Source organism: Sceloporus occidentalis, unplaced genomic scaffold (assembly GCF_023333645.1).
Source record: "Sceloporus occidentalis isolate IW3139 unplaced genomic scaffold, rSceOcc1.0.p SCAF_6, whole genome shotgun sequence".
Lineage (NCBI taxonomy): Eukaryota > Metazoa > Chordata > Lepidosauria > Squamata > Phrynosomatidae > Sceloporus > Sceloporus occidentalis.
The window spans coordinates 80,122,772-80,139,679 of record NW_028316986.1 but is presented as its reverse complement, the minus strand read 5'-3'; the positions used below and the strand labels follow the sequence as shown (position 1 = coordinate 80,139,679).

The window sequence follows — 16,908 nt, the reverse complement described above, 5'->3', positions numbered from 1 at the left end:
CTTTGTTTGGTGCTATTGAACTGAATGATTCTCAATTAGAATTGGGTTTATTGAGAAACACTTGATGTTACTAGGAAAGAAAAGAGGGGATGTTGTGTGTGTGTGTGTGTGTGAGTGAAAACCACTCATTTCCAGTTTAAGAAGAACACTACCTCTAGTTTTTGCTCGTTTTGAAGTATGAGGTAATATGCAAACAAAATATTTAAGCCCATTTAAATGTTTCTTTAAACATGTGCAGAAGAGTTGGGGCGTGTGACAAAAGTCTGTCAGTGTCTCATTTATGCTTGAGGCAAGCTGTTAAGGTTTCCCCAACCAAGATGAACATTCTCACCTCCATCAAAAGAAGGGGGGGGCACCAAGTGGATTTCCCCCCACTGTGCTTTGTACAGTTTGCATTAAAATCTTTTCTCTGTCAGAAACTAACATATAGACAGCATGTTGAAAAGCCATGATCTAATTTTGGAAACAGCAAAGGCAAAACTCTACCTCCAGTTTTTTCTAGCCTAAGCACTGCCGTCTTTCTTCTTCACATAATGTGCATTTTTGATGTTCCCATTTTTAAAGACTAGCATTTAAATACAGAGGCCAAAGAACAATAGATAGTGGCAACTGGACTAAGATATAGGGATCAGGTGTGGCTTCTGAGGTGGGAGAAAGGTAAATCTACTGAAATTCTAGGAGATCTCCAAACAAAGCATATGCTGCTATTGGCTGCTGTATTTGCTGCTCTAGTTTTCATTTTTTTTCAACATAGCCAGACAATGTTCCTTAAATCCCAGAGCCTTCTCTGGGAATTCCAAGCACAAACAACATTTTATTCCCATGCAGAGGATGGGTGGCTGTTGTTGTTTTTATTTATTCTAGAAAGCCTGGAGCAAAACAAAAGAAAAAAGAACAAAAGGAATTATTTGGTTCTGTATTTGCAACTAACCCAGGTTCCTTGGGCATTCCTTCCTCATTCTCCTTGCTGGATGAGCCCCCCTTTTGGGAGGGGGGGGGAGGGCTATAGGTTCTTTACATTTTACAGTACTGTAAAAATTTTGGTACCTTTAACAAAGAAAGGATGCTCACCCAGGTCTCCAGAGGCAATAATGAGGAAAGACACATACTGTAAGAGAACCGATGACTGGCCAATCGTCTACACACAGTGTTATAAATGCTGCATTATAATTGGCCTTGTCATATAGCTAATTTCATCTTTCACTCCTGGTGCCTTTTACAGACTGGAAGAGAATGCACAGGTGACACCAACAATCAATACCTGGTGTGAGAGCTCTCATTTATTTGCAACTAGTTTGGAATCACACTAATTCTTGTCATGTGCCTTCAAGTCATTTCCAAGTCATGGTGAACCTATTATGGAGATTTCTTGACAGCATTCCTTCATGGGAAGTTTGCCATTGCCTCTTCTCAGGCTAAGAGAATGACTTCTTTAAGATCACCCAGAGGGTTTCCATGGCTGAGCAGGGATTCCAACTTTAATTTCCTGGAATCCTAGTCCAACACTGAAACCACTGCACTATGCTGGCTCATGATGTACACCACTATACCATGAAAGTCTTATTCCTTTCCAAAAGCATAGTACAAATTACAAAACCACACTGATGGGCCAGCTGAACATAGGGAAAGTATGGTGTAGAGCAAAGAGGGAAACTATTATTATTATTATTATTATTATTATTATTATTATTATTAAGCTTTATTTATATAGCGCTGTAAATGTAAACTACTGTAAGTTTTTTGGGGTGTGTTGATATTCTGTTTTTGAAATTCTATGAAGGTCTAAGAGACTACCAAAAATGTACAAAACTGGACAAGGGTAACCCAAAGTGGCCAGCAGACCACTTCTAGTTTTGAAAAAACTTTTTAAAAAATTATACAGTATAGGAGGCTCTGCAATCTAGATGAGTTGCCGCTCCAAGGGGCTTCTAGAAGAGACAACTTTTTTGGCCAGATAAAGAGTGTAGAAAAAGCAGATCAAGATTCCCCCCTTTCATAATAATAGAAGCCAGAGCAGTCCAATGAAACTAAATTGCAGGAAATTCCACATAGTAATCTCCACAAATTTAGGGGCTCTCCAGACTGCCTCGAAAGGAAGGCTGGAGGCGTCCAGTTTTTCTCCAGAGGGAAGCCACAGCAGCCAAACCACGTGGCACCCCTCTGCCCCAAAAAGAACCCGGAAAAACTGGGTTCTTCTTGGGATGCTGCACAGACATCACAAGTGCACCATTGGCATGCTTGTGATGCAAGTGACGCACAGCGATGTCTATATGCTGCACATCAATTACATCACGATGGTGGCCCCTGTATGGATGGGAGGCCACCATGACGTGCTAGGATTAGGGAGTGTGTGGTTGGTGCGCACTCCCTAACCCTAGAATCGCCACCAAGATGCCGCTTCCTGCCAGTATGTACTAGACCTTAGTTACACAAATTACTGTGCAGTTGCCTACATTGTCTATGTTGAATTTGTGTAGTAATAACTACAGAAATTCAACATAAACAATGAAGGAAAAACTAGTTAGAATTCCTGTACCTTGGATCAAACAGTGGTCAAACTGGAGATTGCAGTCAAGAGATCAAAAGAAGACTGGGATGGGAAGGGCAGCCATGAAAGAACTAAACAAGATCCTAAAGATATACAACTGAACACTAAAGTTAGAATTGTCCATGCCATTGTATTCTCCATCACTATTTATTGATGTGAGAGTTGGAAAAATCTACTCTTTTGAGATCTGGTGCTGGAGAAGAGTGCTGAGGATATGATGGACAGCCAGAAAGACAAGTGAGTTATTGAGCAGATAAAGCCAGAAAATTCCCTGGAAGGCAAGATGATCACATTAAGGCTGTTGTACTTTGGCCACATGAGAAAGCATGACTCAGAAAAGAGAATTATGCTAGGCAAGGTGGAAAGCAGTAGGAAGAAAGGAAGACCACACATTCAATTAGGGGCTAGACTCAATTAGGGAGACCATGGGCATGAACCTACAAGACCTAAGCAGAGCGGAGGAGGGCAGGGGGTCTTGGAGATGTCTCATCCACAGGATCACCATGAGTCGGGGATGACTCAAGGGCAGTTAACAACAACAAACACAGCTGTGGTGGTTGGTGGTAAAATGGGTGCATTGCCCACTCAAGAATTTAATTGGAAGGCAGAATCCTTTTTGGAAGAGCAATTACTTCATTCTCCTCCCTCCCTATAGCTATACTCCTGCAGGTCTCCTGTTAGAACAGGTACACGGTCTTCTGGGGAGGGTTCTTTTTTATATAAAACCCTCTCTAGTTATACATTCATTTTATGATTTGAGGTATGTCATATTTCATGTATGTCAAATAACTGAAAACAGCTAATTAAACACTGTTTGTATGACTAAAACAATTATTAAATGAGTTATTATAATATTTTCCTAACACATGGACCAGAAATTTGAGTCTTTGAGCCTTAGATAACTGCTCCTTGAAACTAATGAATGTTGTGCTGTAGAAAATATCTTTCTCCACAAGATGGCAATGTCCTGAAGTGCAAAAGAAAGAAAAAACAGGATTGAAAATTGTAAAGACAAGAGTAGTAATACTTATCTCAGACCTTGGCCTGATAGCAACAACGGTTTAATGAGGAGCAACCACCACATTCAGAAATCTGCATAACTGAATATTTATAGCATGCAGTAATGTCAGATGATAACTAATATTAAAATGACAAGATTGTGGCAGTAAAGTGTTTTGAAAAGATAAGAACATTCATGTTCTTGTAAAGGCACCGGATCCTGTCTGATATTGGGAGCTAAGCAGGTTCAGCTCTGATTAGTACTTGGGTACTAGTGGGAGACCGCTAATGAACAGCAGGTGCCGCAGGCTACATTTCAGAGGAAGGAACTAGCAAAACCACCACTGAGTACTCCTTGCCTAAAAAAACCCTATGAAATTCAAGGCGTCAGCATGAATTAACAGGCAACTTGAATAATAATAATAATAATAATAATATTTATTTCTATACCGCCCGGTGGCAAAGCCAATCTGGGCAGTGAACAACATAAAAATTTACAGAATAAAATATATATAAATATTTATACTCCCTTCCCCCCCTTAAAAAATTATTAAACACTTAAATGTATTAAAATGGGACTATAACAATATATAATTATACTATGAAGGCACATGCACACACAATAATGAATAAAAAAAACTGCCTTGGTCCTATAACAACTGCTGGAGGTGCCTATGAGAGATATGTACTACATAGTACAAAATATATTCATGTCTTGTAACATGAATATGTTTTTGCTCCTAGAAAAAGTGGGGTCCTTCCTTATTTCACAAAACAACATCTGATTGATTCTATGAGTTTGATTTGCTGTGTGAATCCTCTATGAACAATGCCACTGACAAATCAAGTTCATTTGTAACAGTCATCTGAACAATGGTATAAATAGTCCCAAATTCAAATAAAATTAATAGCTTCATATGGAATCCCCCTCCACTTATTAACATACCTCCACATCCAGTTGTTGTTTTTTAACAAATGAGGCTATTAAGTCAAAGTTTGATTCTGGTAGGGTTGCCATAATTGTCCACTATTACCAGGGACAAAATGTAGGACAAATTCGAGACCAAACTGTAGGACAACTGCAGGACAAAACTCAGCCCAAAATGTAGGACATTTAAGGACCTCTGTTTTTCTTAAATGTCCTACATTTTGGGCTGAGTTTTGTCCTGCAGTTGTCCTAGTTTGGTCTCGAATTTGTTCCACATTTTGTCCCTGGTAATAGTGGACTCTGGGCTAACCAAATTAAGTTATAATAATCCAGTGATGCCTAAGTTCATATTCAACATAGAACAGTGCTTTGTTTTAAAGTGAGAGCAGAAGACTTTATCCTTCTTATCTCATTCAAAAAGGATGGGGAGGGCAATGAGTCAAAGGCTTGCTTTGGTTTGTTCATCAGCTAAAATGTGGCTATGCTTTGAGAACACAGAAAAAAGTACAAAATGTGAATCTACTCAAGACTCAGTTTCTAGACATTATGGTTGTGAAGATATGCTGACAAGTATGTGGATGGTTTTTACTGCACTCTCAGATTCCAGAAAAGAATGTCTAAATAAGAATTCCAACAGATGGTAAGAGAGCATCAGGACTCCACATAATCCTTCATTCTTCCTTATGACAAGCAAAACCAGAATACTTTAAATTATGCAAAAGAGAGATTTAAAAAAAAATCTACAAAATGACAGGCTAAAGAATTCAAATTTATTGACACAGAATTTGCATTGCAAGCACATGTATTTTTTATACATTGTTATTTTTGTATTTTTCATGCATAGTACTGAGCCTACTTGTTCTTGGAAAAGTATTTTTTCTGCCTAAGGCACAATATGATAAACCAGGAGAAGGTACGTTTTTAAAAAACTGAGTTTACTGTACCACAACCATATACATCCATCTATCACTTTATTTTTACTTCAGCTTTTCCCCGATCCCAATTCAAGGCAATTTACAAAAGCCAAAATATTACAACAAAGCCACATACAAGCCATTTTTCAGGGTTATTTTTTTTTAATGTTGCAATGTCCACTGCCTGTTAAATTTCACATCGTAGGAACAGCCAGCAGACTGAAACTTAGATTTAAGTTTGTAATTTTTGAATAATGAACACAGTTTCATCCATGTGCTGTTTCAGAACAGGGTCCTGTTGAACTCAGTGGGACTTAATCCTGGGTGAATGCAATACACATAGGATGGTACTTTGAATAGTGTACAGTTGTTCAATGTTAGCACAGCAAAGCAAACCAAAGCAAAGTTACTTTTTGAGGCCATTGCTCCCAGATGCCCTTAACCAGCATAGCTACCAGCAGGGTATTGTGGGAGATGTAGTCCAGAAAAGAAACTTCCCAAACTGTGGCTGTTAACAGCAATATTAGGCAACTTGAAGAAGGCAAATGTCAAACTTACCACTCTTCTATAACCTGGATGCTCTCCATTTTGGTTATGTGTGTTGGCCTTCCCGAATTGTCCCCTCTATCTTCATTCCTAACAGTGAGGCTGCAATGTAGTACAACACTTTATTTTGTCTAGAGAAAATTAATTTAAAATCATGAATATATGATACATAAAAACAACACCGAGGTTTAAAGTGAATCTGCATACTCAAGGTAACTTTTTCTTGTTAGTAAATGCAGCCATATATTTCAATACCAATAAAAAGAGATTTCTTTGACTGCGAAGACTTCTGTTTCCAGTACTCAAAGAGATTCAAGAAAATACTAAACATATTTTAATATCAAAAGATGAATTATAACATTTGTATACCCTTCAATTTTTTACAGATGGGAAGGCAGGACTAACATAGTCAAGCAACATCAGTGGCAAAAGTTATTAAGATGGAAGAACACACAAGCTAAGAGAAGCTGCAGTGCTTTGCTTTTGCCTGAGTCTACAGGAAAGGCCAAGGTTCTGTCCCATTCTCTCTTCCTTGCTGATTGACTACAAAATATTTTTCAACTTTAAACTCAGTTTGCAGCAAGTGAAGTAAGCCGAGGACAAAGCGGGAGGAATAGAAGGAAACTGGGACATTTTAGAAGTAGATACAAAAGTAGGACAGAGAGGATTAATCAGAACTTCCCTTGTCAAACTGGGACAGTTGGAAAGAATGCATTTATGGTTTGCATTTACTATGGTATTTAGGTCACAATAGTCAATTTGAATATTTAGTTCAGTATCAGGACTTTTTGTGAGGGAAAGCATTAAACAATTTAGGCCCTGTGCAGGCCAGCACTTTGGGCTGGCCTGGGGTGGAGTCGGGGCGTAGTGTCTACATGATGCACACCCAGCTCCGCCCCCAGGGCGCCATGACCCCACATGCCGTACCACACAGCACACGGCATCATGGCACTCTTACAGGGCTATGTCTGCATGACATTGTGCCAAAGGAGTGCTGCATGGCTGTAGCCCTGTGACTATCATGCCCTTTCCAAGGCACAAAAAGGAGCTGTGTTTTGCGGCTCCTTTTTATGCCCTGGAAAGGCCAGATCGGGGTCATGGCATGTGGTTACCGCGGCCCTGAACTGGCTGAAAAAGGGCTGCAGTTTGCACAGCCCCTTATTTAGTTAGCAAGTTGGGATTACCAAATGAAATGCCTAAATTTGGTAGCTATAGGGGCGGCTTTGTTCTCCCCGTGGGAAAAAAATCAACTCATGGTTTTGAAAGTGTCAAAATGTTAATACTGAGTTCACCATCCATGGTCTAAATTGTGTCCACTTCTGGTGCAACTTCACTCTATTTCAGCCTGAGTCATTAATATGCCAGTACATATATTTAAGGAATCAGCTTACTATTAACGAAGTAAAAAGGAGAAAATTGTATTTATAATAGAATCCCCTAGGACTACTAGGAGTTTGTCATATGATGATTGATGACATTGTCCTGAGAATTATTCCAAACTATAAATCATATTAAATGAATAAAACATATGCATCTAGTCACCAGGTACCCTTTCTTCTTTAATATTAAGGTGTGAGAATTCCTTGGCAGTGAGTTCAATATATACCACTGTGATAAATGACGCTTTGTCTAGTAATTGCTTCATACCAATGAAAACATGTTTGCTTTACAGAAAAACAACAACACACCTTACTTCCAATTACTACTTGCTCAGAACAATATGAATTTCTTCAGCCAGAGGCCTGTTGCTTTAATCAATAAAATCTAGTGAAGAGCAATGTCCCCCCACTAATCCACCTCTGTTTTTAAATACTGTTTGCTTACTGAAAGATTGTGTTAGGTTTCTATAGCTGCTTTTAAGTTTCTCTGATAGCAATGTAATTTATATCAGAACAATGGGTTTGTGGTAAATTTATTTATATGAACTGAAAATGTCTAGTCTTGCCAAAAGTCTGTTCACTTCCCTCTGAAATCCATGGATACCAAAACCCATGGATGATCAATTTCCATTATACTCAATGATGTAGTAAAATGGTGTCACATATATAAAAAATGCAAAAAGCAAGGTTCACTTTTTGGATTTTTTTAAAAAAAAGTTTGAAGCCACAGATGGTAGAATCTGTGGGTACAGAATCTGTGGATAATGAAGGCCAACTGTACTATTCTTCCTTCTGTGCATTTCACTAAGAGGTACTGTATTAAAGTGTTTGTGAAACTCAAGTCCACAGGGGTCCTTTCACACCATTCTATAGCACTAGGATTCCACTTTAACTACCATGGTAACATCCTGTGGAACCCTGGGGTTTGTAGTGTGAGGAGGCACTAAAACTCTCCAAATTACAAATCCCAGGATTCTATAGGATGGAACAATGACAGTTAACATGGAATACAGCACTATATTAAAGCCCAACCAATAGATAGAGGTGTGATACTTGTTGAAAAAGTATTTATTATTTTAGTACTGTCAACTCTCCATATCCATTGATTTTTTTTATCCATGGATTCAAGCATCCAGTTTGAAAATATTTTTTTAAAATATAAATTCTGAAAAGCAAACCTTGATTTCATCATTTTATATATAAGGGACACCATTTTGCTACATCATTGTATTTAATGGGACTTGCACATCCATGGATTTTGTTACCCACGAGGAGTTCTGGAACCAAACCCCAGCAGATACCAAGGGCCCACTGTACTTTTTCAGGGATGGGGTTACTGCTCTGTCTCAGGCAGAGGGGTGGCATGGACCTGAATTATTTATTAACATGTCCCCCATGTTTATGAGAAACTGAATAGTCACAAGTGTTTCTTTTTGCAGTCCATTTTTCCTTTGCTGGCACCATACCTTCTAGTGCTGTGTGACTTGTCTATGGCCAGGGACAGTGATTCAACAATGATTCAGAAATGCAGCAGCAACAACAAGAATTTCAACAGAAAAGCAGAAGTGGAGGAATGGGAGTGGGGAGTACTTATTTGCACCATTTTATCCTGAAACTTCTTCACATGGGGGAAAATACAATCAGAATAAATCTGATTTCACACAATTGGCTTTGGCAGGAAATTATTTTTTAAAAACTGAACATTATGCTCTAGTTGTGGGAGCAGTGCATCATTGTAACTGGATCATCCAGTGTGAACCAGGCAGACTTAGGCTTAGTCATAACTTAATCTGTTGGCCAGACTTATTAGTCATAAGCTCTCCTCCCAACAATTCTCAAGATATTTTTAAGATGCATTAATTAACCCATTGTTCATGGATTTTTGAGAATAAAAAGAGGAGTATCATATAGTATACCTGAGATGCTCAGAGGAGGGACAGGATACAAATAGGTTTACTAACAATGGCCCGTTCTGCACAGGCAAAAAGTACGTGCTCGGCACGTACTAGGATTAGAAAGGGGCATCCTTTCTGGACGCCCCTAACCCTAGTACGCATCGAGCACGTACAAAATGGCGGCACCCATTCTACATTGGTGCTGCTATCTTGACATAGTGAACGTTTAGCGTCTGCACGTCTCAGCGCCATTATGATGCCGCAAGTGCGCAAGTGTGGCAAGCTTTTTGCGGCTTCTTTTTGCTGTGTGGAGCAGTCGCGTGGTTTGGCCGCTGCGGCTGCTCCGCGCAGCAAACACTGGGACCGGCAGACCGCCCTTTTGGGCGGTCTGAAAAGCACCAATGATTATGAACAAAAATGCCTATGAATGTAAGAGACCCACCATTCCTGTTAGATTATATGAATTTGGTTGTGGAACAATGTACTTACTTCTGTATAACTGGTTTTGTTTATTTAGTACAGGGCAGGGGAATATGTGGCCCTTCAACCATTTAGGCTCATAGCACGGCACTCAGAGGAACAGTAACAGAACAGAATGGAAAGGAACAGAATGGGGGGAAAACATGTGTTAGCGCATGAGAGAACGGTGCCGATGATGCTGAGAGTCCCAAAACTATTTCCCAGCAGCCAGTTTTGAAGAACAGTTCAAACTCATCCTCCGGCAGCATCAGTGGCATTCTCCTGTGCAGTAACACAAGTTTCCTCCCTTTCGTTCTGTTCTTGTTCCCCCGCTTGCCGTGTGATAAGCCTAATTGTTAGACTGCAATTCCCATTAGCCCTCATCAGCATATCTCGTGCTCTAAAATGTCCAGAGTACCACATGTTCTCCATCACTGATTTTAGACTAAACACATTTGAGATCAGAAGCTATACAGCCATTGTTTTTTTGTAGGTTTTTCAGGCTATGTGGCCATGTTCTAGAAAAGTTTATTCCTGACGTTTCACCAGCATCTGTAGCTGGCATCTCATTCATTCTCTGACGATGCCAGCCAAAGATGCTGGCGAAATGTCAGGAATACACACTTGTAGAATATGGCCACATAGCCCGAAAAACCCACAAAAAACTATGGATGCTGGCCATAAAAGCCTTCAACTTATATGGCCATTCTTAAAATGTTTGACATCAATGTGTATGTAGCATGCAGCATGTATTCCACTGTGGCAGCCTCCTGTAACACAAATGTAACACAGATGTTGTGTGTTTAACAATACTCTCAGATAAACTTAATAATAATAATAAATAATAAAAACTTTATTTGTATACCGCCCTTCTAAAAACCAGGGCGGTGAACAACAATTCCGAACAATATAACAACAAATCATACAAAACATTAAAAACAGATTAATAAAAATAACAAAATGTCCATGCCGGCAAGACAGTGCTGACAAGGGGAGGAGGGGAGAGTAACTGGTCAGGGGTAAGCTTGTTCAAATAAGTGGGTCTTTAGCCCCTTCCTAAATTGGGCTAGGGAGGTGGCTGAGCGGAGCTCGAAGGGCAGCGCGTTCCAGAGGTTGGGGGCTGAGATGGAGAAAGCCCTCCTGATGGTAGAACTATATTTCGCCTCTGGAACGGTTAACAATAGCTGCCCTGATGATCTGAGTGTGCGGGGCGGATTGTACGGAGAGAGGCGGTCCTCCAGATACCCTGGGCCCAAGCCATTTAGGGCTTTATAGGTAATAACCAACACCTTGTATTGCGCCCGGAAGCGAATAGGCAGCCAATGTAAGTCTTTAAGGACTGGTGTTATATGACTGGCCCTGGCAGTGCCAGTAACCAGACGGGCTGCCATATTCTGCACAAGTTGCAGCTTCCGGGTATGGTACAAGGGTTGCCCCATGTAGAGCGCGTTGCAGAAATCCAAACGAGAGGTTACCAGGGCGTGTACAACCGTTTCAAGGTCTCCCCGGTCGAGGTAGGGACGCAGCTGGCGTATCAGCCGAAGCTGATAACAGGTGCTCCTGACCGTCGCATCCACCTGAGATGTAAGGTGAAGCGACGAGTCAAGGAGCACCCCCAGGCTGCGTACAGAGTCCTTCACGGAAAGCGTGATTCCGTTCAGGGCTGGTGGAACCACCGCCAACCCCGGACCGGGGGAACCTATCACGAGTACTTCCGTCTTCTCTGGATTCAGGCTGAGTCTGTTGTCCCTCATCCAGCCCATTACCGACTCCAGACAGGCCACGAGAGGAGAGACGCCAATCCCGGTCACTGCATCAGTCGGAGACATAGAGAAGACTATTTGGGTGTCATCAGCGTACTGATAACACCGCGCCCCATGTCTCCGGATAATCTCTCCCAGCGGTTTCATGTAAATGTTAAAAAGCATGGGAGACAGAATGGCTCCTTGAGGGACCCCAGATGTAAGGGCCCTCTCATCAGAGCGCACGTCTCCCAGCTGCACCATCTGGGACCTCCCGGAGAGGTAGGACCGGAACCACTGGAGCGCAGTGCCCCCGATTCCCACCTCCGCCAGGCGCCCCAGAAGGATACCATGGTCTATGGTATCGAAAGCCGCTGAGATGTCCAAGAGCACTAACAGGGACACGCTTCCCCTGTCCATGCCCAGACGGAGATCATCGACCAAGGCGACCATAGCAGTCTCAACCCCGTAACCCGCCCGAAAGCCGGTTTGAAATGGGTCTAGATATTCCGTTTCATCCAAGATCGATTGAAGTTGGATTGCAACCGCCCGCTCGATCACCTTCCCCAGAAATGGCAATAGTGAGATAGGCCGATAATTGTTATGCAACAGGGGGTCAAGGGAGGGCTTTTTTAATAGAGGTTTAACTACGGCCAATTTCAAATTTGTTGGAAATTGCCCATCCCTCAGTGAGGTGTTAATAATCCGCTGTAACAACAAGGTTACAGCTGGGCCCCCCTGTGCCGCTAGCCATGAGGGACAGGGATCGAGAGGGCATGTTGTCTTCCTAACACTTCCAAGGATCTTGTCCACATCCTCGGTACTGACAGACTCAAACTGATCCAGACTAACCAAGTTCACGGAAGCCCTGGATACCTCTACTCTAGGTTCTGCTCTAAGGCTGGCCTCAAGACCTTCGCTTATCCGAGAGATTTTATCCGCGAAGAAGTTGTTAAATTGGTCGCAGCAGGCCTTAGAAGGTTCAAGGATCTGGTTCGGGGCAGGAGGGAGCTGAGTTAGCTATAGCTTGGGCTATAGGCTGACACCCTGACAGAAGTGCTCAGAAAATGGTGTTCCTTCTGCATCTATTACAATTACAATGAATCAGAACAGAATTCGTGAATGGTTTAAAATTATCGGATTTTATCACATGCAGCTTTTAAACAATCATAAACATTCAATAACAGGGCCTTTGGCAATATCTATCATATGACACTATCTCCCTTTCATCACTGCCTTGTTCTCCAATTGTGGTTAGTCTGCACCTTGCCACTGATGAAGAAAACTCATCACATTTCGACAAAGATTTAATAATAAGCAATGAACACAACTCTCATTATACATCAAATGTTTGGGAGCTCCTACTCAAGTACCCATTGACCTCAGCAGTACCCCTAGCTTTCTCATGCTGTGCTGTGCTCCCCATATTACTTCAACTGGTCCATTTTTAATCTCCCTTTGATTACATTCACATACAACATGAAAAAATGATGTTGAGAGACACCAGCAGCATTGGTTAGGGCAGCATTGGGAAACAGGCAACAGGAGAATGCAGACTAGCAGAGGAAAGCACCAAGCTGAATTTGTAACCAAATGCTTCTAGAAATATGTGTAACACAATTGTGCCCTAGGACAGTGATGTGAGTCTCAGCTATTGATTTTTCCTGAGTGAATGCCTCCTTCTGGCACATTTAAGGAATAAATATTGAACATTAATACAATAGTGGGAAGGCATATGTAAATAAATCATTTGAATTTTCTATATTAAGACAGAGGATACTGCTATCAGTGGCTACCAATCATGATGCCTATATATTACCTCAGGAACAGAGGCAGTATGGAGCTAAATAGTACAGAAGCAGAAAAGTAATATTGGCCTGTTACAGACTGCCAAAATAAAGCTGCTTCGGGTCTCTTTGGAGGTATGCTATTTAAGTGATGCATGCATCCTAAGAATCCGGAAGCTGCACCAAAAGCTGCACTCCAGTGCTTAGGAATGGAGTGTGGCTTTGGCGCGACCTCCGGACTCTTAGGACCCATGCATCATTTAAATAGCATACTTCCAAAGAGACCTGAAGCAGCTTTATTTTGGCAGTCTGTAACAGGCCATTGTGTTCATGTTCTTCCTCTGGGCTTCTCATAGGCATTTCTTGACTGCTGTGGGAACAGAATGTCAGACCAGATAGGCCTTTGGTCACTCAGCTTTAGTTCTTATACACATTTTCTCTCTTTCACTGCCTATAGTCAGTGCTGCTTATTTATCCAATAAATGAGCTGATTGCCTGTTTGAGGGAAAGCAGAAGATTTTGTCTTGGCAAAAAAGACAGCCATGGTAATCTGCTTGACACTGTGCATGCATTTTCATCCAGCAAAGGGAAATGATGTGCAAGTCTGTGTGCTGAATATTAGAATTCAGCCAGAAGGGTCTCATGTCTTCCATCTATTTGGACAGTTCTTGATCCAGGCTGGAAGACAATCTGAATTCCTTTCCTTAGAAGCAGGCATGAGACGAGAGTGGGTCCCCCTACTTCTGCCCATGGAATGCTTAGTCAGGTAGCTGCCTCTTAGTGAAGCTTGAATGGCAATGCTTGGTGAGTGTGAGCATGCATTCTAGTAGCACAGCAGGGGCTCAGACAGATGGGAGGGCACCTGGGGCAAGCAAGTCAGCATAGCTCATGGTAGCTCATGGTTGGGCATGACCTAGTTCTAAAATGTGGACAGTGAAGAAAGCAGATAGGAAGAGACTCGACACTACTTGAAATGTACTGGAGAAGAGTTCTATGGATGCCATGGACAGTTAAAAAGACAAATAAATGGGTCACAGAGCAAATCAAGCCTGAACTCTATCTAGAAGCCAAGGTGACTTAACCAAGACTGTTGTACTTTGGCCATATCTTGAGAAGACATGAGTCACTAGAAAAGACAATAATACTTAGGAAGGGAGAAGTCAGTAGGAAAAGAGGAAGATCATATTACAGATGGATAGAGTCATCAAGGAAGCCATGGCCCTGAATCTGCAAGAACTGAGCAGGGCGGTTGAGGACAGAAGCAACATGAGGGGTGTGTGGGGAGTGCAGACCACACCAGGTGACACACTAAGGGGGTGATACCATTGCTCCCCAAACATCTGCCTTTGGGAAGAAACAGGCAGTGATGTTTGCTTGCACCACTTTAAAATGCTGGAGCTCAGCGGATGAGATGGTGTGGGTGGGGCAAGGCTCAGTGGGAAGAAAAAAAACTCAGTTTCTTAAGAAAATTAAATCTTAAAATTTAAAATGTAAATTTTTAAAAATGTTTAAAAAAATCTTTAACCATATGAAACTATGTACATGCAAATACATTTAGGCTGTGTGTATGATATTGGAGGTATAATTTTAATTTTGCTGGCTGTTTATGTCAGAACTATTGCTATCACATTCAGTGATATATGGGAATTACAATTTATAAGTAGCATTAGTACAAAATGCATTATTAAAGATTCTGTATGGTGTGGTATGGAAGGAGCTCAATGGAGGGGGTTGCACCATGAGTTACCACACTGGGTAACACCAGCTGTACTGATGCCACTGGCTGATACGGTGATTTGGAGGCTGCCATAGGTCTAAGTCCACTTGATGGCAGTTATCAAAAACAAAATGGGTGCCCACTGTATTTGTTCTGCCTAACTGTAAAATGGGTCATTTTATCTGGAAAGTTTTGTGCCTCATCACAGTGATGAACCATATTTTGGGGAGGCCACTTTGAAATCACAGGAGAAAAGGAAATGCAGATTGGGGGATGAATCTCTGTTTACAAATATATAGTGCAGAAAAAACTAGAATGAGAAGCAAATGGAATCTCATGTGTGTCGGGGGGGGGGGAGTAGAAAATGTAGAGAAAGGGTCAGTACATACATATTCTGTGAAAGCTCCCTTAAGCATACCAGTAGACCCTCCATATGGATAAGAATGTTCTACCAGATTTCTGAAGAGAATGAAGGCTGTTTTATCTTCTTTGCCTTCTGTCTTAAGAAAAAAAACAAAACATGGTTGCTTATAAATTGAAGGATTTCATTTCTACTTGGCATCAAGAAAGGAGACAGTCTTGAAAGACTTGCCTAATTCTAAAAGGTCCACAGATAGCACACTTGAGTTTAAAAATTGCAGACAGTTATTCCTGGTGTAACTGACATTTTAAGCCGATTTGGAATGATGCATTGCTGGAAGATAAAGTTCCTGCAAGTCAAGAATTATGCTGTGAGCTAATAAATCAGCCTGAAGTTACTTCTTTTATCCTCCACTTCTAAGGGATTGGATGAGAAGTTTTGGTAATTTAATTATGAAAAACAATGGAGGATGCTCAATCACTTATAATAATAATAATTATAAAAAACCCTAGCAGAACTATTACTGTTGCCTGGTCTTTGGGGGTCTGGCTGAAGTTTTCTAGTTCCCTGAGTCTTGAAGCAGAAGGACAAATTTCTGGATGAGTAGTACTACAGGAAGAAACAGCTAGGATTTTGTGTGTGAGATGGCTTTAAAGTCTTAGCACACATCTCCACTCATTCCCCAGGTGATGCCAGGGCTCATTTTGAAAATGTTTGTACAGTGGCATATTTGTCCAACATGGCATCCTACCAAGCCAAGAGGAAGGGAAGATGACTAGGAAGAGAGCAGGTACATACTTGGCCCTATTGTGCCATTTGGAGCAAGGCAAGATCTTCCATCCTTCTGAATAATGAGCTTTCTCATGGCAGAAACTCTGATACCAGCAGCTCAGGGTCTAGAAAAGACTCCCTGTGGGTCAGCATTAAGCCTTCCACAAAACCTACCAGTAGTGAAGAGCCTGGAACAACTTCCTGCATGTCATGGGTTCTGCAGATAAAGCTCTAGTAAGTATGCTGGCAAATGTTGCAGTTGCTGGGTCATGGAAAAACTGTTTGTTTGTACTTTCTCTAGGTTGCCATATTACATGGGGCTCATTCACATTACCCAATTATAGCTTTATGATTCCACTCTAGCTGCATCCTATAAAATCCTGGGGTTTGTGGTTTAGTGAGGCACTAGAATTCTCTGGTTAAGAATTCTTAATGCTTCTCCTTAAATTGCCATTCCCAGGATACCATAAGCATGGGACCATAACAGTTAAAGTGGAATAATATTGCTATAATTATCTAGTGTGAATAGGCCAGTAATCTGGCCTATTGCCTGGACTCTAGTCCTATATACCACTTGTATTCACTTCTGTAGCCTGCTGGCCTAGAAGCATTTTCAGGCACACTCTCAAGCCTTGACCACCTCACCCTTTTGACATCAAGAGGACCTGACCCTTCTTCTTAGGTTTTGGCTGACATTTGGAATGGGATGCTGCTTACCTGGCAACCATGCCCCCAGAAACAAGTGTTAATTTTGATCCTTAAAGGTGTAGCTTCTCTACCCTCCAAAATGATCAGTGTTGCTTTTTATTGATAGAACTTTGTCATTATGGACATTAATTCTGAGAACTAAAACCACTGAATA

At 41.4% G+C, this 16,908-nt stretch overlaps 1 protein-coding gene across 2 annotated transcripts in view; it reads right to left on the bottom strand.

Annotated features, from left to right (window-relative positions):
* Positions 1–16,908, bottom strand: part of RGS17 (regulator of G protein signaling 17) — an 87,201-nt gene that overhangs the window by 6,967 nt on the left and 63,326 nt on the right. The window contains exon 3 of one of the 2 annotated variants that reach the window (XM_089530169.1): positions 5,948–6,037. In XM_089530169.1, the coding sequence (XP_089386295.1) occupies positions 5,948–6,037 (90 nt within the window). The remainder of the gene's footprint in view (positions 1–5,947; positions 6,038–16,908) is intronic. The other variant, XM_089530170.1, reaches the window with a different exon arrangement.